The sequence below is a fragment of the Rana temporaria genome, chromosome 1, assembly GCF_905171775.1.
Source record: "Rana temporaria chromosome 1, aRanTem1.1, whole genome shotgun sequence".
Classification (NCBI taxonomy): Eukaryota; Metazoa; Chordata; class Amphibia; order Anura; family Ranidae; genus Rana; species Rana temporaria.
The window spans coordinates 130,446,654-130,473,132 of record NC_053489.1 but is presented as its reverse complement, the minus strand read 5'-3'; the positions used below and the strand labels follow the sequence as shown (position 1 = coordinate 130,473,132).

General features: G+C 44.4%; 1 protein-coding gene across 5 annotated transcripts in view; it reads right to left on the bottom strand.

Moving 5' to 3' along the window:
* Nucleotides 1-26,479, bottom strand: part of PAM (peptidylglycine alpha-amidating monooxygenase) — a 290,095-nt gene that overhangs the window by 4,558 nt on the left and 259,058 nt on the right. For 3 of the 5 annotated variants that reach the window (XM_040342875.1, XM_040342903.1, XM_040342884.1), the window contains 5 exons: nucleotides 25,183-25,301; nucleotides 24,318-24,417; nucleotides 15,092-15,145; nucleotides 9,644-9,856; nucleotides 9,400-9,453 (listed from right to left, as the gene is read on the bottom strand). In XM_040342875.1, the coding sequence (XP_040198809.1) occupies nucleotides 9,400-9,453; nucleotides 9,644-9,856; nucleotides 15,092-15,145; nucleotides 24,318-24,417; nucleotides 25,183-25,301 (540 nt within the window). The remainder of the gene's footprint in view (nucleotides 1-9,399; nucleotides 9,454-9,643; nucleotides 9,857-15,091; nucleotides 15,146-24,317; nucleotides 24,418-25,182; nucleotides 25,302-26,479) is intronic. The other 2 variants (XM_040342893.1, XM_040342914.1) reach the window with 1 other exon arrangement.

Sequence of the window (26,479 nt, the reverse complement as noted above, 5' to 3'; positions counted from 1 at the left end):
GATTGCAGACGTTAGCGGATGATGCATCCGCTAACGTCCGTAACGATCCGCGTCCGCAAAGTTCCGCTTTTTCAGACGGAAGAAAACCCTATTTTTCTTCCGTCTGGCGAAACGGATCGGATGAATACGGACACACGGTCCGTATTCATCCGATCTCCCATAGGGGAGAGCAGAGCAAAGACAGGGCGGTCTCTGCACAGTGTGCGGGGACCGCCCTGTCCGCCGACAGCTCAGCAGGGATTTACGGATGATCCCAGCTGAGCCGACGGACACACACGGGGCGGATCAATACGAATCCGCTCCGTGTGAAAGGGCCCTTAATGGACGATTTCTCCTTACCTCTTGCTCTGATAAGAAGTCTGAAACTAAGGCCCCTTTCAGACGTGCGGACCGTATGTCCGCTTTTCATCCATCCGTTGCGGATGAAAACGGGACATACATTGGTCCCTATGTGATTGCGGATGACCATCTGCTGACACCCGTAATCACCCACCTCCGCAAAGCTCCGCAAAATCGGACGGAAGAAAATCCTATTTTTCTTCCGTCTGGCGGATCGGATCGGGTGAACACGGACATACGGTCAGTGTTCATCCGATACCCCCATAGGGGAGAGCGGAGGAAAGACAGGGCAGTCCCCGACGGCTCAGCGGGGATTTTACGGAGGATCCCCGCTGAGCTTGACGGACACACGGAGGCGGATCATTACTGATCCGCCCCGTGTGAAAGGGCCCTAAGGCAGGCCATAGATTCTGCAATTTTCTTTCCTGCAACCACGGGTTGCAGGAAGATAATCAATTGATTCCCCCAGATGGACAGACCAAATTCATTCTGTGAATCTATAGTGTTCTTCCAGCGGTGGGCATGGGGAGCCATCCCTGCCTGGAGAACACGATCATTGCTAGCGGCTATAGACGCTGGCAATAATCACATGTTAGAAATCCAACATGCTGGTGGTACCCCCATTTTAGCCAAGACTAAACAAAACAAAAATGCCTTTGCATAAACTGATAAAGTAACAAGAAGTGATGAGCAGATGTTCAGACAACTTATGATTGAAGTGCATAAATGATAGTGGTAATACTGGATGCAGACAATAGCAAATGGCTTAAAGGGGCTGTAAAGGTTTGTTTTTTATTTTCTAAATGGGTTCCTTTCAAGTGGATGTAAATCCACTCTCATCCTTTCTAAACTACTGCCATAGTGCTGATGTATAAGGATATACTTGCCTCCTGCTTGTATCCTTACCTGTCAAATGTCTCCCCTCTGTCTGTTATAAGAACTGAAAAACTGCAGATTCTGTGGGTGGATCTGTTGTCTGGAGCTCGGTGGGTGGAGTTGTGATGTCAGAAGACTCTCCGCCCTCCTCTACACTCCCCTTGTCAACATGCATTTTTTCCTGTGTATTCCTTACACTGAATTCTGCTATGATCACCAACATCCAGTCAAAATCCAGAAAAGTAACCACATGACTTCAGAAAAGGAGTGGGGGTGGGAATTAAAAAATAATGCCTGTCTGAAGCTAGTGCATGAGATATGTAAATAACCTGTCATTCACAGCAAGGGGGCAGAACGGACTAAGGTTTTTCTCTGCAAGTCCGTTTTATTTCAATGAACAATAAAAGAGGATTGCTCAGAGATGGATTAACTCTGTGTGGCAAGACTGGGCACAGGTGATAGGAAATCTTATACTCTACATTGTGGACAAAAAAAAAAAAAAAAAAAAAAAAAAAACAAATTCTGGTTTACATCCACTTTAAGCTAGTGCATTGTTGGTTCACTTACCTTCTCCATCGATTTCCCTTCTAAATGTTTTTTTTCTTTGTCTGAATTTCTCACTTCCTCCTCAGTAAGCTGTTCTGGCTGACTAACCCCAGACAGAACGGCTCAGATGATGGGGGGGGGGGGGGGGCAAGCTTACTGAGGAGAAACAAGTGAGAAATTCAGACAAAGAAAAAAAACATTTAGAAGGGAAATGGAAGGAAAAGGTAAGTGAACCCACAATGCTCTAGCTTAAAAGAACCTATTTAGAAAATAAAAAACAAACCTTTACAACCCGTTTAAGCTGAAGAGAATTTCTAATGAAAAATCAAAAGCAGCAAATAATACAAAGCAACAGATGTCTTGATGGTGATGCTGGCAGATGTAGCATATGTATATAAAAATACACTAAGCACAGATGGTAACGGAGTGCAGTAGTTCTGGGCTGCCAGTAAAACATTTCATTTCTGCCACAAGAGAGAAAAAAAAAAACATTCTTCCCTAAAGAATACATATAAACCTAAACTGTATTTTAGAAGCAGGCAGCTCGGCTTAGGTGCCTTCAAAAACTGCGCTGCCCCTTTCACCCCCAGCTGTGCTTTTTCTACTGCAGGATATACGTTGATAGCTTGTAGTGATCAGGGCATTTAGAGTCTATCTGATGATTGCATTCAGTGAGAAGGTATTGGCTAAAACAAATAGGAATAAAACTATTTTCGGCTAGAACCAGACAGCTGAGACAGAAGATAGTCAATGACGCACTCAGTGACCTGTGACTGATCCAGGTGTCAGGTGAAAACTGCGAGAAAGGCTGCAGGGAAGCTGCATAATAATAAAAAAAGCATCTGCTACTTAGGCTTGCTGCTTCTAATTTAAATATATAGTGGTTTAGTACACATTTTCTTTGTTTAATATGGCCAGGACTAAAAATTAGAATTTTAACAAACTTTTTTTAGTCAGGTGTAATATATATACAGCCCTCAAAATTTCCACTCGCCTACTAGCATTTGGCGCGTGGATTTAAGCTGGGGGCGAGTGATGACAGGGCTGCATGACCAATCTCCCTCCAATCTGTGCCTACACTTAGAGTCCCGATGAGATTGGCGGCCGAAGAGGAAAGGTGCATGCTCGGGAAAAGTAGTCTGGTGAGCCGCGCACAGGCAGAGCAGTACACAGGTGCTCTACTTACAATTCTCATTAAGCCATGGGACCTAGTCTCTGAGCCTGCCCCCCTCCCCCAGGCCCCGACCAATGTAGCTGGAGAGCAGAAAGTAATGAGTGAGGTGGAGGATTGCAAAAATTACCACATCGGTGCAGCGCTCACTGAAAGTTGCCCTGACATGAGAGCGGCAGCCTTCTAGTTTGTGCAGTTTTCTTCTCCTTGTGCTCTATGTAAGTGTCCAACATTTCAGCCTGAGCACTGTGAACAGACTGGTCTCAATGTGTGCTGTGCGCTGTCAGTGTGCGCTGTGCTATGGTGTCAATGGCTGTGTAGTTGTGTGGATCTCAGCGCTGGATTGTACTCCCTCCCGCTGTGCTGCAGCTCCTCTCCTCTCTGCCAGCCTGAATAAAAGGTCTGGTCTGCCCCCAGTGCCCTGTCCCATTTTGTTGAAGTTGTTGGTAATATTTAATTTTGTAACTTGATTCTGCATAAAACATTGTCATTCCATGAGATAATCTACGAGGGCCTGTTTACGGGTGCAATTAGGCTCAGGGCAGTGTATGAATTAGGTAGGCCAACTGGTGGCGAGTAACTCTTGAGGCCTGGCTAGTAGCTCAGGACTTGAAATTTTGAGCCTATATATATATATATATATATATATATATATATATATATATATATATATATATATATATATATATATATATATATATATATATATATATATAAAATATTGCATTCCAAAAATATATATTTTTTTATGCAGCCAGCAGATGGAGATCCAATGTGCTTTTTTATATTAGTGGCATGAATAGTTCCAGCTGTGCCCCTTGTTTAAAGAACTTAAGGGGTTGTAAAGGTACAATCTTTTTCCCCCTAAATAGCTTCCTTTACCTTAGTGCAGTCCTCCTTCACTTACCTCATCCTTTGATTTTGCTTTTAAATGTCCTTATTTCTTCTGAGAAATCCTCACTTCCTGTTCTTTTGTCTGTAACTCCACACAGTAATGCAAGGCATTCTCCCTGGTATGGAGTGTCGTGCTCTCCCCCTCCCTTAAGGGGGGAGGGGGCGAGCAGGAGTGTCAGGAGGCCCACTAACACACAGCTTCTTTTCTCTATCTGCAAAGTAGAGAGGGTCCTGACACTCCTGCTCGCCCCCTCTCCCCTCAAGAGGCTTTCTCCACACCAGGGAGAAAGCCTTGCATTACGGTGTGTAGTTACAGACAGAAGAACAGGAAGTGAGGATTTCTCAGAAGAAATAAGGACATTTAAAAGCAAAATCGAAGGATGAGGTAAGTGAAGGAGGACTGCACTAAGGTAAAGAAAGCTATTTAGTGATTTATTTTTTTACCTTTACAACCCCTTTAAAGTGGATGTAAACCCAAATTCATGAAATTTGAGCTGGGCACATATATCTGCAGTATTTTGTCTCTTTTCAATGAGCTAGGTCTTATCGCTCTCTCCTGAACAGTTCCTCTGTTATCAGCCTGAGAATTCCTGACATATTTTGACTTTTTAGACAAAAGCAGGCTGAATCTTTTGTCAAAGGAGGTTGCTAAAATGGATAAGCAGAGGGTAGCTCCTATTACAAAACAGCTCTGCCTATGATGAGAGGGGGTGTGTGCCTTTCCTCCAATCAGCAATGTTCGCTATCTTGGCTGTATGCCCAGACATCACACTCTGTGTTAACCAGGAAGAGAAATATTCTAACAAAATCTGAACTTTCTAAACAGTATATAAATGTGAAGACAGCAGATATACATATAAAACCTATGTAGGGAGATTTGGTTATTCTCTGTGTATCATCTGAGGCTGTTCACTTCACTGGGTGTATGGGGGGTTTACATCCACTTTAAAGGAGTCATCAGACCAGTGTTCCCTTTTACTGAGGCCAGATCTGAGGTTTATTTTAGACAAATGCTGTCCCTACAAATAACCCAGTCTTCTTAGAACCCTTTGTCATGTATACAATGTTTATTTTTTTAAACAGACTGTATATACTGTACAATAGATCATGACAGAATATATATATATATATATATATATATATATATATATATATATATATATATATATATATATATATACACACACACACACACACACACACACACATATATATATATATACATATATATATATATATATATATATATATATATATATATATACATACATACATACACACACACACACATACATACATATACACATACATACATACATACAGTGAGGAAAATAAGTATTTGAACACCCTGCTATTTTGCAAGTTCCCCCACTTGGAAATCATGGAGGGGTCTGAAATTGTCATCGTAGGTGCATGTCCACTGTGAGAGACATAATCAAAAAAAAAAATTCCAGAAATCACAATTTATGATTTTTTAACTATTTATTTGTATGATACAGCTGCAAATAAGTATTTGAACACCTGTCTATCAGCTAGAATTCTGACCCTCAAAGACCTGTTAGTCTGCCTTTAAAATGTCCACCTCCACTCCATTTATTATCCTAAATTAGATGCACCTGTTTGAGGTCATTAGCTGCATAAAGACACCTGTCCACCCCATACAATCAGTAAGAATCCAACTACTAACATGGCCAAGACCAAAGAGCTGTCCAAAGACACTAGAGACAAAATTGTACACCTCCACAAGGCTGGAAAGGGCTACGAGGAAATTGCCAAGCAGCTTGGTGAAAAAAGGTCCACTGTTGGAGCAATCATTAGAAAATGGAAGAAGCTAAACATGACTGTCAATCTCCCTCGGACTGGGGCTCCATGCAAAATCTCACCTCGTGGGGTCTCAATGATCCTAAGAAAGCTGAGAAATCAGCCCAGGACTACACGGGAGGAGCTGGTCAATGACCTGAAAAGAGCTGGGACCACCGTTTCCAAGGTTACTGTTGGTAATACACTAAGACGTCATGGTTTGAAATCATGCATGGCACGGAAGGTTCCCCTGCTTAAACCAGCACATGTCAAGGCCCGTCTTAAGTTTGCCAATGACCATTTGGATGATCCAGAGGAGTCATGGGAGAAAGTCATGTGGTCAGATGAGACCAAAATAGAACCTTTTGGTCATAATTCCACTAACCGTGTTTGGAGGAAGAAGAATGAGGAGTACCATCCCAAGAACACCATCCCTACTGTGAAGCATGGGGGTGGTAGCATCATGCTTTGGGGGTGTTTTTCTGCACATGGGACAGGGCGACTGCACTGTATTAAGGAGAGGATGACCGGGGCCATGTATTGCGAGATTTTGGGCAACAACCTCCTTCCCTCAGTTAGAGCTTTGAAGATGGGTCGAGGCTGGGTCTTCCAACATGACAATGACCCGAAGCACACAGCCAGGATAACCAAGGAGTGGCTCTGTAAGAAGCATATCAAGGTTCTGGCGTGGCCTAGCCAGTCTCCAGACCTAAACCCAATAGAGAATCTTTGGAGGGAGCTCAAACTCTGTGTTTCTCAGCGACAGCCCAGAAACCTGACTGATCTAGAGAAGATCTGTGTGGAGGAGTGGGCCAAAATCCCTCCTCCAGTGTGTGCAAACCTGGTGAAAAACTACAAGAAACGTTTGACCTCTGTAATTGCAAACAAAGGCTACTGTACCAAATATTAACATTGATTTTCTCAGGTGTTCAAATACTTATTTGCAGCTGTATCATACAAATAAATAGTTAAAAAAAATCATACATTGTGATTTCTGGATATTTTTTTTTTGATTATGTCTCTCACAGTGGACATGCACCTACGATAACAATTTCAGACCCCTCCATGATTTCCAAGTGGGAGAACTTGCAAAATAGCAGGGTGTTCAAATACTTATTTTCATCACTGTACATACATACATACATACATATACACACACACACACACACACACACACACACACACACACACACACACATACATACATACGCACACGCACACACCAGTTTAAAATCATATATACTTAAAACTGCACTAAACTTGACCTCAAACGACTATGGGTTCCCTTTATAAAAGGCTTTCACTTTTGGTGTTTAAATATTAATTGTATCAAATCCTCTGCTGCTTTTAATCAAGGGCCTTTCTACAGCCACAGGCCATGAACATTGCAAATTATGTTAGGATTTGACAGCAATAGCATGTGGCCAATAATCCATATCTCACAATCCCTGGGTCTCTCAATCTAGTGCTCTACAGGTACAGTGCTAACAATAATTAGATCTAAAACAAACAGGCAGGGCAGATCAGCCATGACACTATAAACTGTAGCCACAACATGTTAGCCTATCATTACAAGGTAAGGTAAACAACAAAGGGAACATAGACCAGGGCCGATCCTAGGGTCACAGGCGCCTGGTGCAGAAATATTTCTGTCGCCCCCACACGGTCGTCGTAATTTTACTAACTCCTCCCCTTTACAAATGTTTCTATGGCAATGACGACCACAGAAATGCCCCCCACAAAGTCTTTATTACCCTGGGATCCTTACATGATCTCTTAACAATAAACAAAATACAGGAAGAGAAGCAGAGTACTTTATTGGGACCTGGAGGGGGGGCCTCTGTGATGGACACAGAGAGGGCTTCTGTTAGAGAGTCTGTTAGATGTTCGGCGCCCCCACCTCTGCAGTCGCCTGGGTGCAATGCACCCTGTGCACCCTGCCTAGGATCGCCCCTGACATAGACTACACTAATACTTAGTTAAAACAACAAAAAATATTTTTACTTTAAAGTGGACCTTGCAAGGAAAAAAACAAACAAAAAAAAAACCTATCGAGGTCTGCTTATTTAGTGTGCCAGTACTTAATATCAAAAGATTTAGAGAATCTCTGTGCGCAAGGGACAAGGCTGAAATGCAATATTGGACGCTCGTGATCTTCGAGCCCTCAGATGGCACTGCATTAAAAATAGGCATGATTATATGATGGACATCACTACATGAGCTCAGGAATATTTCAAAAAATCACTGTCTGAACACAGTTTACTGTGCCATCCAAAAAAAAAAAGCTCTATTATGAAGAAGCCATTCCTGAACCATGATCCAGAAACACTGCTGTCTTCTCTGGGTCAAGGCTCATTTTAAATGGTCTGTTACAAAGTGGAAAACTTTTGGGGGTCAGACTAATTAAAATTTGTTTCAACTGTGAGTGGGAGGCATCTTCCGGCTTGTTCTCAGCGCTCAGCATAAAAGCCTTCATTTTCTGATGGTATGGGGGTGCATTAGTACATATGAAATGGGCAGCTTGCACATCTGGAAAGGCACCATCAATGCTGAAATATATATCCAGGATTTAGTGCAGAATATGGCCAGGCAGGAATGGGACAATATTCCTCTCCCAAAACTCCAGCAACTGGTCTTCTCAGTTCCCAGATGTTTACAGAGTGTTGAAAAGAAAAGGGGATGCTACATTGTGGTAAACATGTACCTGTCCCAACTTTTTGTAATCTGGGGTTGTACTTTGCCATTTTTTTGTTGCCCTGTCCAAACTTTTTTTGGGATGTGTTACTGCCATTATTTTTAAAATTACAATTTTTAAAAAAAATTTCTTAAAATGGTACATGTTCACATCTTAAAAATGTGGTACATTTTCTATTGTGGATAAAATATGGGTTTATAAGATTTGCAAATCATAGCAATCATAATTTTTTTATGTAGATTTTTTTTGTAGGGGTTACACTCTCCTGTTAAAAAGGTTAAGAAAGGCTGCAATAGAGAAGGTGTTGCCTGCAGCAAAAAGTACTACTATAAAGACCAATGCATGAAAATATTTATACCAAATAATAAAAATTAAAAATTAAATGAAATATGATCAACACAAAACCCTGAGAAACCAGTACACAAAACAAGATTGGTAGACTGTCAATCAGACTTGATACTCCTTGAGTTCTACTACTTATAGCATCTATATTACATAAGGTTATACACATACAAAATCTACAAAATTAACATTTATTTAGCACAGTAATATTAAAAACGTCAAAACTAGCAAAAGCCGCTCCTACTTGGCACCTTTTAAAAAAAATATATAGATTTAGTATTATAAGGGGCAGACAGGCTATGTACACTTTTTTCCCCCATTTTTGGTTTTATAGCAGATAACGGAAATACATATTCTTTTTTGTCTTTTATGTACTGTACTTTATGCTACAAAGATAGCCAAAATGAAAACGATCAGACAGAACGTGATGAAAGACTGGAGCTTTCCCTTTCCCTCAAACACTACTGTCTGACTTCAATGTGACCCCCCCTCTCTGCAGAGACTGGTTGTACAAATGTATTTCTTACCCTCTTTCATAGCTAGCAGCAAAGCTAGCATGAAACAATTCAAATGATTGACAGGCTGGAAGCATTTCAGCTCTACTTATACTGTAAACTCAAAGCAATATTTAACAAGAGCTTTCATATTTTTCCTGACATGATGCCCTTTACAAAGACTCAATGCCAATGTGTATGCCTTAGTATTCAGTTTCAAATGGAACAAATAAAATGCAAACCTCTCAGTTTTCCCAGGATCCCTCCAGATGACGATTCAGATTTGTGCTCTTCACCTAGAAAAAGTACCAAAACATTGGCTGCTCTTAAGCCATTTTTGTATATGGTCATGGCTGTAAAATGGTATGGAGTGTTTTGAGTATGTTCACTTTATTTCACTATGATCTTCAACCAAATGAAAGTACACATGACTCCAATAAACATCTACCATGTAAAAATTATGAATAGACTTTTCTGAGAAAATACCTCCATACACTCTGTTCTTCCTCCATCGGATAAAAAGTGCGATGGCCACAAGAACCACAACTGGAATCACTAACAAAGTGATGATGAGAACAAAGGAAACGCCAACACTGCCCTGCTGAACTTGAGTTTGCTTGGCTTGTTCCTGATGCTTTTCCGGGGCTGTTATGTTAGTTTTGGGTCGACTTCTCACTCGTGTTTCTAAAATTTCTGTTTCTGAAAATAAGACATGAGAGATTAGAAACACTTTATGTCAAGAAAATGTTTCTGCCCAAGTAGGATACAGGCATACCCCACTTTTAAGTACACAATGGGGTTTATTTACTAAAGTTGAAAAACGCGAAATCAGGCTCACTTCTGCCTAGAAACCAATGAGCTTCTAACCCCAGCTTGTTCAATTAAGCCCGGTAATAAAACCTGGTAGCTCATTGGTTTTTAGGCAGAAGTGAGCCTGATTTTGCGCTTTCCAGCTTTAGTAAATAAACCCCCTTGGAGAACTTAAAAGTGGGGTATGCCTATACTTGACTATTATAGTAATAGTTTGAAACGTGACGACTCTCACAATGATGCTGTCAGATTGTTAAGGTGAAACAGACTTAGAAAATAGTCCAATGTGTACACATGATGCAACTGTCCTATAAAACCAGCCTTTCTCAACTGAGGTGCCAGTTGTCAGGGGTGCCATGGCATTCTGGTTGAGAATGGAAATCGAATCAGGTCAAGCACCCACTGCTCTGCTGCTGTAATTCAGCACAGTGCAAACTTAATTAGGGTAGGACCAAGGAGCAGTTCCGCCACTGGGTTGGGTTTTGCACCAACCAGGAGGCAGCTGAACCCCACTGGCAGTGGCAGAAGAGGCATCTGGATGAATGGGGATGCTGAACGCTTTGTACAATTTGTGCACAGGGGGCAGAGTTCCTAAGACAACTGCCTTGCGTCTCTTTTCAAATTCCTTAGTCAGCAGTATATGTCTGTTGTGTAGGTTTTTAAATGCATGCCTGTTTTAACCCCTTAAATGCAGCAACACCATGCCACAACCGCATGCAATGCAGATAGTTGCAATGTGCAATTCACCTGAGGATACACTTCCTGCTGTGGCCACATCATGTGTATGACCCATGGCTTCTGCCTCCACAGCTAAAGGGGGGGGGGGGGGGGGGAAGACAGATGGAGGTAGTCAAATCGTCACAACTTTGTGGTTTTACCGTTCCTCAACCTCACATGTGAACAAGCCCTTGGTTCACATCTGTGCAGCTGCTTCCTGCATATAGGGCAGCCCATTCATTTTAATAGGATGTCCAACCCTCAAATGCACAGGAAAAGTAATCCCTGACCGTTTTTTTTAAATTGTACAGCACTGATCACACACTACGTTTTCCATGCATGGGGGAGGTACCTTTAAGCCCCTTTTCAGACAACCAAGTAGATGTGGCCGCCAGATTCATGCAGCAAGAATTAGCAGATCATTGTTGTTGGAATACCCTGGGCATGCAATCAGTGCTCAGCCCATTTCAACTAATAGTGGGCTGATAAAGGCTGCTGATGTTTGAATGTAGCCGCACACGTCAATTTATGCCACAGCTACCTGGCCATGTAAAGAGGACCTTAAGAATTAATGGCAGCCCTGTACGTCTGCTAATGAGCTGCACATATGCCTGTGTGTTGGGAACACACGATTTTGCGTGCGTTCCCTGACACGCCATATTTTGAACCAAGCCTCGCGAAAAATATTTTTCAAGGGTGTCTTGACTAAAAAAAATAATAATTTAGAAACACAGCTATAAACATTCGAGCAACATTTTCTGACACACGCTGCAAGGATGGGATACTTAAAAGTGGTTGTAAACCCTTTACAACCACTTTTTACTACAGGTAAGCCTATAATAAGGCTTACCTGTGGCTACCTGCACAGTTTAGAAGCTATCCCCTGTACCTGCATGTACCAATGTTATCGGCACATGCGCACTGAAGCAATGGCACGTATGTGGCATTGCTTCAGTTAGTGTGACGTTACCGGTGGCTCCCGCACGCATTCGCCCGAAATAGGTCAGGGTGAAGCGACCATTCCCCTGGGAATAACTGCTGGCGACTTAAGTAGTCCGCCTGCCAATTCTCTACTCCCAGAATGAAGATTGCAGAAAGTCAAGGAACATTCCTTTCTGCCCAAGTTAGAATATGGTTCACCTCTCTCTGTGCCGAGAGACTTTTGGTGCCCCTTGGTGATTGATATAGGCCACAGCTGTGGCATTGTCGGATTTAAACCTTGACAGAGCAATTTCGTAGCCTGAAAGTCCAGGCCTTTAGAGCCAGACGTACTGCCAGAATCTCTAGGATATTGATGGGCAAGCTTCTTTCGGTTCTGGACCATTGTCCTTGTACAGTTGTCCCTTCTAGTACTGCTCTCCAGCCTGAGAAGCTGGCATCCGTCCTGACCATTTTCCAGATAACTGGTTTGAAGGATTTTCCTTTCAGCAGATTCTGGGTTAGTAACCACCAAGTGAGGCTTTGGGCCACTCTTGGGGACATCCGCATTGGCGAGTCTAAGGCTTGAATTGTCTTGTCCCAAGCAGACAGGCTACTGTTTTGTAACGGTCTTAAATGGAACTGGGCATAAGGAACTGCTTCGAATGAAGCCACCATGTTTCCTAGTAACCTCATGCAGAGGCAAATGGAGGGATTGCCGTTTGACCTGACCCTTCGCACCAGTTCTCTTATGGAGTTGATCTTTGCTTGAGGCAAGATCACTTTTCCTGGGCTGTGTCTATGATCAGACCCAAGTACTCCAGTCTTTTTAGCGGTATTAAGGAAGATTTCTCTAGGTTGAGAATCCAAACTAATGCTTTCAGATAGTTGGTTGTAGTGCGTACGTTTTGCTCCAAACGAGTCACTGATTGATCTATAAGTAATAGATCTAGGTACGCTATGATTGTTATGCCTTGGGCCCTTAACCTGGCTAGAGTTGGGGCCAGCACTTTGGTGAACACCCGAGGTGCTCTGGCTAGCCTGAAGTGCAGGGCTACGAACTGGAAATGCTGTTGTTCCAATTCGAACCGCAGAAACTTTTGATGAGCAGGAAATATAGGGACATGCAGGTATGCATCCCCGATGTCGATTGACGCAAGAAGTACTCCTCCTAGAAGGATGGAGACTACTGATCTGATTGTCTCCATGCGAAAGGAGCGGATCTTCAGGAATTGTTTTAGCTTTCTTAGAACTAGAATAAGTCTGACGTCTCCATTTGGTTTTGGTACCATGAAAAGATTTGAATAAAACCCAAAACCTTGCTCCTTTGTGGGGATCTGTATGATCACCCCTTGAGATATTAATCGGTCTAGTGCCTGAAACAGAGATTGTCTTTTCTCTGGATCTTTGGGCACGCTTGATCTTAGGAAATGGGACGGTGGAAAGTTCTGGAATTCCAGCTTGTATCCCAGCGTTACCGTGGAGATGACCCATGTGTCCTGAATTTCCTTTTTCCAGACTTCTGAAAAGTGCAGAAGTCTTCCCCCCACCTTGGTGAGGGGGGTTGCCTCTCCATGACGAGGCTTTAGGATTCTGTTTTGCAGATTTCCTACCCCAGGGCTTCTTTTGAGCCTGGGTCTGACCCTGAGGTCTTCCTCTAGAGTCTGATGATGGAGGCTGTCGCCACTGCTTAGAGGTGGAAGTCCTTGGCGCCGGGGAAAGAGCGCGTTTAAATGCAGGGCGTTTGTACTTTCTTTTGACAGGTAAAAGAGTGCTTTCGCCACTAGAAATTGTCTTGATATATTTATCCAAGTCTTCTCCGAAAAGTCGCTCCCCATAGAAGGGGAACCCAGTTAGGAGGTTCTTACATGGTGATTCAGCTGACTAATTTTTTAGCCACAGGATCCTGCGCATATGTACAAGCATATGCGCAGGATCAGTAATGCCAGTGCAACCTATACGTGTCCCACAGCTTGTGTGTCCCTGTGTGCAGGCAGCGGTTTCCTCCTCAGCAGCAGAGGAGAGACTGACACATCTTTCCTTTTGTTTGTTTCCAGCCTGCGTGCGTCTCATGGACGTTTTCGCGGCACTGCGTTTAGGCCCCCCTCCTTTTTTAAAGGAGGGGGGGAGCAGAGACTGCAGTGAGGCACAGAGAAAAAACAAACAGCCAGTCAATCATAGCAGCGGTACATAGCGGGACCTCCATGTCCCCCACGGCGGAGGGGGGGGGGGGGGTGGAGCGCGGCTGTCCCCCTGACCCACTGGTGCCATCAGAGGGAGAGAAAAAATACCTTTTTAAAGGATCTTTTTACCTTGTAAGAATCTCCTCTCCACCTGCCGTACAAGCCATGCATGGACTGAGCTTTACTAAAGACGACAGAGTATGGTAAGTGCATAGACTCCCTCTAGTGGAGATTTTAAGGCATGACAATCTTTTTTCCTTAAAGCGGTAGTAAAGTCTTTACTACCACTTTTACCTACAGGTAAGCCTATAATAAGGCTTACCTGTAGGTATAAAGAATATACCTGTAGGTATAAAGAATATCTCCTAAACCTGTACGGTTTAGGAGATATTCCCCTCGCAATGCGCCACTGATTGCAGCGGCGCATGCGCAGCAGGGATCCTCGGATCCTTGCCGGAATGAAGTCTCCCGCGTGTAATCGCGGGAGTGACATCGCCGCTCCAGCCAATCACAGCACTGGAGTGGCGATACCCGGAAGACATGCCGAGGCAAGAGGACATCTCGCTCAGCGTGGACCAGGTAAGTTCTCTACACCTCGTTCCAAGGTAAGTATTTCATAATGAGCTAGTATGCGGTGCATACTAGCTCATTATGCCTTTTGCGTTTCAGGTGTAAAAAAAAAAAAAAATTATTGGGTATACAACCGTTTTAAGGGAAGAAATACATAGACATTTAAAAATATCTAAGTCTCTTCCTTACCTTATCGCTGCAGGATTTTACTCCAGTTTTTACCCATCATTGCGGGCTGTGTTTAGCCAAACCTTCAAGGACGGGGTCCCTAGAACAGGGTTCCACTGCCTTGGGCAGGAGTTTTAGGTAATTTTACAAAACCTAAACCCTGGATTTCTGGGGTCCAGCCCTTCAAAGAGAGGCATTACAGGCAAAACCTTGTGCTTTAGACACTGGCGAAAAAACTGATGTGCTCCTGGAAGGAGGAGGGGTTATATAAGGAGTAAACTTCCTTATTTAGGGTTTACCAGTGTCAACACCTGAAGGTGGCCTATTACCCATTAAGATAATACTTAAGGCTCTGTGTCCCATGATGTACGATAAAGCAATTTCTCTATAGACCCTAAGCTCGTACTGGCAGAACATTTATTCCTGCTGTGTTAGCTTTTTGCTGTATATGCATATGGAATAGTATGTACCTGTTTGTCAGACAAAACTACAGGTGTTACATGAATCGATAACAACACAAAACATTTTTTTTTTTTTACAATACGATCCATAAAAATAAATAAAATACCTGTTATTTCTTCAATCGCAATACCAGCTTTTTTTACAGACCGGTGTTCTGCTTCTAGGAAGAAAAAAAAAAGCATCAATGTACTAAACTTTACTAAACAGCACAGCTACAATAAATAAAAAAGGGATTTTTATTAACAGCTTACCTGTAAAATCCTTTTCTTGTAGTACATCACGGGACACAGAGCAGCATAGCCATTACATATGGGTTATATAGTGTACCTTCAGGTGATGGACACTGGCACTCTCCGACAGGAAGTTCCCTCCCTATATAACCCCCACCCATAGTGGGAGTACCTCAGTTTTGTAGCAAGCAATATGCATCCCAAAATTCCCCATAAGAGGGGTGGGAGCTCTGTGTCCCGTGATGTACTACAAGAAAAGGATTTTACAGGTAAGCTGTTAATAAAAATCCCTTTTTCTTTATCGTACATCACGGGACACAGAGCAGCATAGCCATTACATATGGGATGTCCCCAAGCAATGCTCCATGAGGGGAGGGAGACAACCAGAAAAAACCAAACAAGAGGTGCCACCGGACAAGAGGAGATTAAACTGCGGCCCGCAGTACCGCCTGCCCAAAGGCTGAATCAGCGTTCCTCCTAACGTCCATTTGATAAAATTTTGCAAATGTGTGGACAGATGACCAGGTTGCTGCCCTGCAGACCTGAGCCATAGGGACCTGGTGATACGCTGCCCAAGAGGCACTTATAGCTCTAGTGGAATGAGCCTTAACCGATAAGGGTGGACTCTTCCCCTTCAGGCCATAGGCCTGAATAATCGTCTGCCTAATCCACTTAGCAATAGTGGCCTTAGACGCTGCCTGGCCCTTCTTGGGCCCTTCCGGCAGAATGAATAAGACGTCCGTCTTACGAATCTGGGCTGTAGCTTCCAAGTAAATCTTTACAGCTCTAACTACATCCAAGGAATGTAGTAACCTCTCTTCCTTAGAAGAAGGCTTTGGAAAAAATGATGGAAGAATCACATCTTGATTAAGGTGAAAATTTGATACCACCTTAGGCAGGAAGGACGGAAGCGGCCGCAAAACGACCCTGTCCTTATGCAATAATAAATAAGGTGCCTTACATGACAAGGCTGCCAACTCCGACACCCTTCTGGCGGATGCCATGGCCACCAGAAACACTAGTTTCCTAGTCAAAAGGACCAAAGAAATCACGGACAAGGGCTCAAAGGGCTGCCTTTGCAAGGCCGATAGAACCAAATTTAGATCCCAAGGATACAGGGGAGCTTTAATCGGGGGATTGACCCGAATAACACCTTGTAAAAAGGATTTCATTAAGGAATGGGCAGCCAACGATCTCTGGAAGAAGACCGACAAGGCAGACACCTGCCCCTTGATTGTGCCGACCGCCAAACCTTTTTCCACTCCCAACTGTAAAAACTCCAGGATTCTCCCAATAGTATATTTGCGGGGATCCCATTTCCTGGTTTCACACCAGGTAATATAGGCCTTCCACACCCTATAGTATATTAACCTGGAAACTGGTTTTCTTGCGTTTATAAGGGTAGAAACGACCTGCCCTGAAAGGCCTCTGTTTCTGAGAATCAGGGACTCAGCCGCCAGGCCGTTAAATTTAGGGCCTGTAAGGCAGGGTGGTAGAATGGCCCTTGTGAGAGGAGGTCCGGACGTAGAGGGAGGACCCAAGGCTCCTCTACGGTCATCCTTTTTATCAAGGAGTACCAAGGTCTTCGGGGCCACGCTGGGGCCACTAGAATCGCTGGCTTGCGTTCCCTTTGAATTCTGTGAAGAAGACGGGGTAGCATCCGTATTGGAGGGAAGGCATAGATTAGCGCAAACTGATGCCAAGGACACACCAAGGCATCTGTCCCGCAGGCCAATGGATCCCTCGTTCGAGAGACAAAGTTTGCTACTTTGGCATTGAATCTGGACGCCATAATGTCCACCTCCGGAGTACCCCACTTCCGGCAAATGACCTGGAACACTTCGGGATGGAGGGACCACTCCCCTGGGGACATCTGTTGGCGGCTGAGGAAGTCCGCTTGCCAATTGTCCACCCCGGGGATAAAGATAGCTGAGATGCAGGGGACATGGGCTTCTGCCCATGAAAAGATCCGATCTACCTCCCTTTGGGCTGCCTGACTCCTGGTGCCACCCTGGTGGTTTATATAAGCTACGGCAGTGGCATTGTCGGATTGTACCCTTACTGGGGAGCCCTGCAGAACCTCCGTCCAGCCCAAAAGAGCCAACCGAGCTGCTCGGATCTCTAAGACATTTATGGGTAGGGCTGATTCTGCCCTTGACCATTTCCCCTGTAGGGTTAAATCGTCTAGGACTGCACCCCAACCTGATAGGCTGGCGTCCGTGGTTACTATCCTCCATGAGGGGGGATTGAACGATCTTCCTTTCAGAAGATTTTTTGTGACTAGCCACCAACACAGGCTCTGCCTTACCGCATAGGGAAGGGAAATGGGAAGATCCAAGGCCTGGAGTCTTTTGTCCCAGGCCGTGAGAATTGCTCTCTGTAGCCTCCGAGAATGGATCTGGGCATAGGGCACTGCCTCGAAGGTGGCCACTAGCTTTCCCAACAGGCGCATGCAGAGGCGTATAGATGGCCTTGTGCTGCTTAGGACTATGTGGATTAACTCCTTTATCGAGTCCACTCTGGACTGGGGCAGGAAGATCCGTTGTTGTCTTGTATCTAAAATCAGACCTAGATACTCCAACCTTCTTGTGGGCTGTAAAGCCGATTTGTCCCGGTTTAGAACCCAACCCAGGGACTCTAGGCAGTTTACTGCTAGCAACACTGCCCGATTTAGACCGGCCGCTGAGTGGTCGACTACCAGAAGATCGTCTAGGTAGGCCATGATCAGAATGCCCTGTTCCCTTAGGATGGCTAATACGGGGGCCAGGATCTTCGTAAAAACCCGAGGGGCCGTGGCTAGTCCGAACGGAAGAGCCACGAACTGATAATGCCGATAGTTTAGGGCAAAACGCAGATACCTGTAATGGCCTGGGAAAATCGGAACGTGCAGGTATGCGTCCTTTATATCGATGGAGGCCAAGAACTCCTTTCCTTGGAGGGCGGCCACCACCGAACGAATGGACTCCATTCGAAAAGACCGGACTCTTAAAAAGCGGTTTAATAACTTTAGGTCCAGAATAGGCCTGACGTCGCCGTTTGGCTTCGGGACAACGAAGAGGTTTGAGTAAAACCCTTGTCCTTGCTCCCCTGCTGGTACTTCCATAATCACTCCTTGAGACAGGAGTCGCTCTAGGGCGGACAGAAGCGATGCCTGTCTCTGAGGGTCGCCTGGAAGTCTTGACATTTGAAAGTGAGGAGGGGGGAACTCCCGAAACTCCAGCTTGTACCCCTGAGTTACTGAGGACAGAACCCATTGGTCGGTAACTTGGGCCCCCCACAACTCCGAGAACAACCGGAGTCTTCCCCCCACTCGAGAGAGTGGGGGCGCCCCTTCACAAGGCTGCCTTAGGGGCAGCCTTAACCGGCTTACGGTTCCACGGTCTCTTGTTCCCTGCAGCTTGCCCCTGGGGCCTGTTTGCAGCTGCGCGTCCAGGAGGCCGTCGATACTGCCTAGAGAATGAGGGCCCTGGAACTGGAGAGGTTGGGCGCTTAAAAGAGGGACCTCGGAACCTTTTCTTAACCGGCAAAAGGGTGCTCTTACCACTAGAGATCTTTTGAATATATTTGTCAAGATCTTCTCCAAACAATCTCTCTCCTTGAAAGGAGAATCCTGTAAGGAGTTTTTTGCAGGGGGTTTCTGCAGACCAGTTCTTTAACCAAAGTAATCTTCTCATGTGGACCAAATACAGGGATAGGCGGGACGCCTGTTGGATTGAATCCTTGATAGCGTCTACCGCGAAACATAAGGCTCTAGGTAGATCGGCTAAGTCCTGAGCCTGTTGAGCCGGGAGGTCCTTTAGGGCCTGCTTGGCCTGGTCTTTTAAAGCCTGGCAGACGCCAATGGCAGCTACAGCTGGCTGGACCACTGCCCCCGCTGTGGAAAAGGATGCCTTTAGTAAGGTCTCAAGCCTTTTATCCACAGGATCTTTGAACATGTGAATATTGTCCACTGGACATGTTAAAGCTTTATTGACACATGATATGGCTGCGTCAACAGTGGGGACAGCCCATTTTTTTGAAAACTCCTCCTCTAAAGGGTACATAACTGCGAACCTTTTAGGAGGCAAAAAAATCCTGTCTGGCTTAACCCAGTCCTGAAATATCAGGTCCTTTAACAAAGGATGGACCGGGAACACCAGGTTGGCTTGGGGCGCTTTTAGGGAGCCCAATGAGGACACAGCGGAGGCCAGAGGCTGAGGCAAAGGCATTTTAAAAGCTGACCGCACCATATCCGTTAAGGACTGAACCCACAATTTTTCTGCGTGAGAAGTTGAAAAAGGTTCTTCTATAGTAGAATCTTCAGAACCCAAATGGTCCAGATGATCCTCAGCCTGGTCTCCTGTATCTTCCAATTCCTCAGTGGAAAGGACATCTTCCTCAGGAGATTCAAACCTGGGAGACGGGGACCTAGCCCGCTTCTTCCCGGATAAAGAGGCCGTAATAAGAGCGGCCATCCTCTTTTCAAATCCACCCAAGGTGGAGGCTAACATCTCTTCCGTGACATAGGAAGGAGTTGGTTGAATAGGGCCCGCCATAGCACCTAGCAACCCCGATGGCTCACCCAGGGCAGCAACCTCCGGATCCTCCGGGGAGGTAGGGGCAGGTGGATTCTGGGAAATATCCTCCGAGCCCGATGGGGAACCCTTCGGCTTTTTAACACCTTTAGCATTTTTTGCGTTCCCTGCACCCTTAGGAGCCATAATAACAAATCTGAGATACTCCGCTAATATACAACTAACTGTAATAGCTGGAGAAAAACACACATTTAAATAAATGAGGAAAAAAATTTAGGCTAGGGTAATGTTAGACAGAAACTAAACTTCCCAAAACCTAACAAGAGATAGCAATATTGAGCCCCAAGGGCTTAATCATATCCTAATATTGCTTCCCTTAATGCTGGGCTAAGAGAGTACCAAATACTAAGTACTCTGACTGCTACTTAGTACACCGGCTTTTCAGAGAAAATATGAGTTTAAACAGCTCTTTAGCAAGGTGTGTACAAAAAAAACGGCCACTAGGTGTCACTGTGTCAGCATAACATAGGCAAACCTATCCTGCTCAGCTCAGCATCGCTGCTCCGTGTCCCTTCACAGCCTTCAGCAAACTGACAGGCTAAATAGAGTTTTTCCCTCTGATGTACAGAGGGGAGGGAACTCCCTGGGCGTCCCCCCGCCCCTCCACGCAGCGTCGGCGCCTATAACAGTGCGCGCGCACGCGCGCGCGCGCGCGCTCCCGACGCCGCTCTCAGGAAGCAGGAAGCAGATCCATGTGGGGAGAGGAGCCCGGGAGCTGCTGGAGACACACAGACATCAGGAAGTAAGTAATTTAAACCTGACATGCTCCTTTTTACATTTCATGGAGCAAAACACCTTGTAGCAGCAGCAGCAGTCTATTAGCCCAGCCAGAGGAACAGTATACCTGGGTGTTTGAGCCATCCAGTCATGCAGACTTTGTGGTTTCTCTTTTAGCCCATGCACAGAGGCATAAAAAAAGGCTTTTCCCCAGAGTCCCCTGTGGGGAGCCCACTGACAAACCAAGTTCCGTAGGCCCCCCGCTTACCTTTCCACGCCGCAGGGTATTGCTCATGCAAGAGGCCCAATCTTCCCCCCTCACCGTGGGTATGGTCATAGACCTTCAGGGACCGGGGTCCAAGTCAGGAACACCACACACCTGGACCTATACAGCACTACTGGCAGCAGGTATTCATAGGTTAAAAAACCCAGTCCTGGAACCCAGAGTCCAGCCCTCCAAGGAGAGGCATTATAGGCAAAACCCCATCCACGAATTGGGGCCCGGGTACCGTCCACTTTGGCTATGAAGCACCTTGGACGGATCCGGTCGGCTGGCCCTGGTCCCAAGGACAAACTGCAGGCACAACCTTCAACGTGCACCAACACCTAAGACACTGGCGAAAAAACTGAGGTACTCCCACTATGGGTGGGGGTTATATAGGGAGGGAACTTCCTGTCGGAGAGTGCCAGTGTCCATCACCTGAAGGTACACTATATAACCCATATGTAATGGCTATGCTGCTCTGTGTCCCGTGATGTACGATAAAGAAAGATATAGCAGTAAATAAAACCACGAACAACCCAAACCCATATAAAAAATATAAAAGTGAGCATTTCTGCATTGAGGCTCGCTGCATTCACTTGGGATTAGCGGGCAGTGCACTTCAATGCGGGAAAAACTGCACCTGCAGCATTTTCGGCAATGCAAACAAAGGTATATTGGCAGCTTCTCTCTATGTTCACTGGTGTGTCATTCTAAATGAAAGGCCTGGCAACGCACACAGAACCAGACATAATGCAAAAACGCATTCATAATTATTAATAATTTAAGCAAACACTGCTTAAAAATGATGTGCAGTTTACACCATAAATCTGGTTGTAGACCCTTAATTCAAGACTATTGAGTTTCTTCTGGATCTTCAACCACATTTTTTTAGCTCAATAAAACATTTGTAGGGAGGACTACATACATAGAAATCAAAGGAAAAGAAACAGCGCTATAAACCAGACATATATATGTAAATGTGGCGAGTGTCTAACTAGTACATAGAAAATAACAATGGAATTATAACGTGGATCCATGTTAAAACAAAGTCCAAATGTCAGCAAAAATGACATCAAAGATGAAAATCCTGGTAAGTAGCCATCAGCAGCAAGTCCAAAGTGGTAGAAGTGTTTGGAAGAAAGCCTATAGTATCACCCAATGACACATGTGCGCCTCCACCAGACAAACAAGCCTGCTTACAAGACTATGATAAGCCTTTCAATCAATCAAACTGCTGGATAGCGTTGTTCATATGACAGGGAAGTAGTATGGAATAACCTGAATAGATGGTGTGATACATTTGCCTATATGTCTCAGTGTACTGCTCCCTGCTAGCCATATGGGTTAGAGGTAGAAAGGAATTTCATGTGTGATTCATTGCTCTGACCGGTTATTGACGTGCTAATGTCCCCTCACTATTCTAAAGGTTAATTGATCTATTGTGTTGTGTAAAGAAGATCTGTGTTTACCCTTAAAAGATGTGTATTGTATCATCAGGCTAAATGATTAGAGAAGTAGTATGTTAATTATTCTGATTGCTTCAGTGTAGTAATTAACTCCAGTGATGTCTTTATCTAAAGAAACGTGTCTGCATGGTCGGCTCCGACTTGTCTCCTATAATCTGTATGGGAAACCCCACTGTGTGAGGGGGGCGTTCCTAACAGGCTGTAACCACATATAAGCTGAGTTTTTGTGTCAATAAAGTGTCTTGGTTCCAGCATCCAGTCTTGACTCATGTGTGGGGAATCCTGTGATGTTCTTGTATGGAGAGGAGGGAATGCTTGGCGGGGATATCATACCGATACCGTCACAGATGGGGATGATCACCTCAATATCCGTAAATTCCTCGGTCTCCTCTCCTCCAGGTCACAGCTTAGTCAGTGGATCCTAATCTTCTTTCTCTCACATCAGCATCCTCTTCTTCCTGGTGTCGCTGTGCCGGAGACGTGACGTGACGTCTCTGGCACAGCGACACCAGGAAGAAGAGTGGCACAGCGACACCAGGAAGAAGAGGATTCTGATGTGAGAGAAAGAATATTAGGATCCACCGACTGAGCTGTGACCTGGAGGAGAGGAGACCGAGGAATTTACGGATATTGAGGTGATCATCACCATCTATTCAGGTTATTCCATACTACTTCCCTGTCATATGAACAACACCATCCAGGCGTTTGATTGATTGAAAGGCTTATCATAGTCTGTGTTCTGGTAAGCAGGCTTGTTTATCTGGTGGAGGTGCACATGTGTCATTGGGTGATACTATAGGCTTTCTTCCAAACACTTCTACCACTTTGGACTTACTGCTAAGAGCTACTTACCAGGATTTTCATCTTTGCTGTCATTTTTGCTGGCTTTTGGACTTTGTTTTAACATGATACACATTATAATTCCATTGTTAGGGCTCTTTCACACGGAGCGGATCCGTATTGATCCGCTGCGTTAGCCCGTTTGGCTCAGCGGGGATTGCTTTGTTAATCCCCGCTGAGCTGTCGGCGGACAGGGCGGTCCCCGCACACAGTGCAGAGACCACCCTGTCTCTCCTCCGCTCTCCCCTATGGGGAATCGGATGAATACGGACCGTCTGTCCATATTCATCGGATCCGTCAGACGGAAGAAAAATAGGGTTTTCTTCCATCTGAAAAACCGGATCCTGACGGAGGCGGGTGATTACGGACGTTAGCGGATGCTCCATCCGCCAACGGCCGTGATCCCATAGGGAACCATTGTAAGTCCGTAAACGGACTTATGAAAAGCGGACCGTTCGTCCGCTGGTGTGAAAGGGCCCTTACTTTCTATGTACTGGTTAGGCACTCACCACATTTACACATACCGGTATATGTCTGGTTTATAGTGCTGTTTCTTTTCCTTTTATTTCTATTTTTGATGTGTTGTCACACATTCTAAAACTGTTTACATTATTTACATTATTGCACCTACTTTATTGTTAGATGCATTCTAGTTATATATTTTTTCACTGTTTAGTCACCATTAGGGAGCGCGGAATTTTCTTTCTGCTTTACATACATATAAAGGTTCAGACAAATGCACTGACAATCTTTTAGAAAGTTAAAGTCAGAGGAAATGTAAAATTGACAGATTCATTATGCCAATATACAACATGCAGCTATACTACTATTCAAACAGAAATCAAATGTGCAGTGCTGCAAGAGAGATTGTCAGGGAATTGCTCTAAAAATCATCTTCCGATGTAAAAAAACAATACATAATAACAAATATGCTCGCAGTCTTACAAATCCTGTGATTAACAGACCAGACAGTTAAGGTAATGGGAAATTAATTGTGTGACATTTCCATTACAGCAAGACTGTAGAGATTTCTGCTTAACATGGTCAGTAAGATCTGATCAGAGTACAGAACGCTGCTAAAAAAAAATCATGAAGTCACCTATTCATATTCAAATGAATAGGCGTCTTTATACTATGCACATAAAGCCAGTCTAAACATTCAAGGTTTCATTTCAATGTTCGCCTGCATCATTTGGCCAAAATAAATAAGAACAGGAGACCGAGCATGGACAGAACTTACTTTCTGAGGACGAGAATTTCCACACTGTGTTGGCGTGGGCATCTCCGACATACACCGCTCCATCGTCTGATGCCACAAGGTCATGGGGCATGTCAAAATTCTGCAAATATAACCACAGAACAAGTCACACATTGTGTGAACATTCAGCCAAAACAAACCTGAGTTTCACCTGACAAACATGTTCTAATATTACTTCTAATGCTTTCTATCAATCTAGTATTTACATAGCTAGAATGTATTGGGCACACATTTTAAGAGCCTCTATTGGCAAGTAAAACTATGCATAATAGGGTCAATTCAGGAAATGACATCTAAAATAGTTTAAAAAGTCCAAAGGGTGGGGATCTGTCAGAGATTTTCTACCACTTTGGTGCCAACACCAACATTGATGTGCATTTTGTATGCCACACATCAGTAGACTATCATTTGAAGGAAAGCAGATTTTGTATACATTTCTATAGTTCATATAAATGCCTTGTACAGACAGGTTAATAGCCAGTGCAGAAGGTCAAGCTGGGCTTCTTCCTACCAGTTTTAGCACAGCCTAATACACACAGGCCGAATGGCGGCTGGCATTGGCCGGTTCAACAGAAACCAGCCGACATACGGGCCATGTGTATGGTATGTCTAAGGCTCATGACCGAAAAAGGTCTGCCGGTCAGCGACCACAACCAATGGCTGAGAGCGCTAACCGGAGCGTTTTGGCGGTGGGGGCACCCCTCTTATCGGAACACAATAGCTCAGCAGGGGAGATCGCTGTACCAACATCGGATTGTGAGTACAGCAGTTCCGATCTGAGCTATCAGTTTTTTTGTGTAGTGGTGTGTACGAGGCTTTAAACATCACAATCAGAAAACCATTTTACCTTTTTAACTGGAACAAAGGTGTCCAGAATGTCCCCTGTAGTGAAGTTCATTACGAAGCCTTGTACAGGCTCGGAATCCCCATAGAAGGATTTCCCATTAACAGCATACAATGTTCCTCCTAGAACAAAGGTGGACAGATAGGGAACTTTTATTTTATTAAGTCATTATTAAAACATGTTACAAAAAAAAACTGTCACAATGCCTATCAAGCTAATAGCCGATATCAGGCCATTTTCAAACGTTATTCGAGCGAAGCCTCATCTGCAATCCCAATGTGCTGGTAAAGCACCTCCAAGACCCCAACGTTTAGGGTGTTTTTGCAGTACCTCAGTGTCAAAGGGTAAGGTGTTTTTACAGCGCTTTCAATTTATTTCAATGGAGAGGGGCGTTTTTGGAGCGTTTTTTTTTAGCGCCCAAAAGCTGCTCCAAAGATGCTGCTTGCAGGACTCAGTGTAAAAGGGTCCATTGAGATGCATGGAGAGCGTTTTAATAGCGCTATTTTAATGCTAAAACGCTGTAAAAACGCTTCAGTGTGAAAGGGGTCTTACAGAAGATGTATATGTATCAAATGTATATAATCTTACACAAACCCAATACATCTATATACATTACATTGATAGACTCTATTGCCGCGTACAGACGATCGGACATTCAGACAACAAAACCGTGTTTTTTTTTCTGACGGATGTTGGCTCAAACTTGTCTTGCATACACACGGTCGCACAAGTGTTGTCAAAAATTTTGATTGCCAAGAACGCGGTCACGTACAACACGTATGATGGCACTATTAAAGGGAAGTTCAATACCAGTCGTGTTAGTAGAAGTTTGGTGAGAGACGATTCGTGCTAGTTTTACCAGACCGAGCGCTTCCGTCTCGTACTTGATTCAGAGCATGCGTGGAATTTTGTGCATCGGAATTGTCTACACACGATTGGAATTTACGAGAACGGATTTTGTCGGAAAGTTTGAGAACCAGCTCTCAAATTTTTGTTGTCGGAAATTCCGACAGCAAATGTCCGATGGAGCATACACACGATCGGAATTTTCAACAACAACCTCCCATCGAACATTTGTTGTCGGAAATTCCAAACGTGTGTACGCGGCATAAGATTGTGAAATGAAGGATGCATGTCACAACTCTCAACTAAAAACTGGAAAAAAAGGATATTAGTGCCTATTCTGTGACAAAAAAGATGCAGCCAGTAATAGCCCCAACATTTACACATTACAATAGGTAACGGATCACTTTAATGGGAGTTAAATATTTAGCACAGCCTGTGTGCCATACATCAGCTA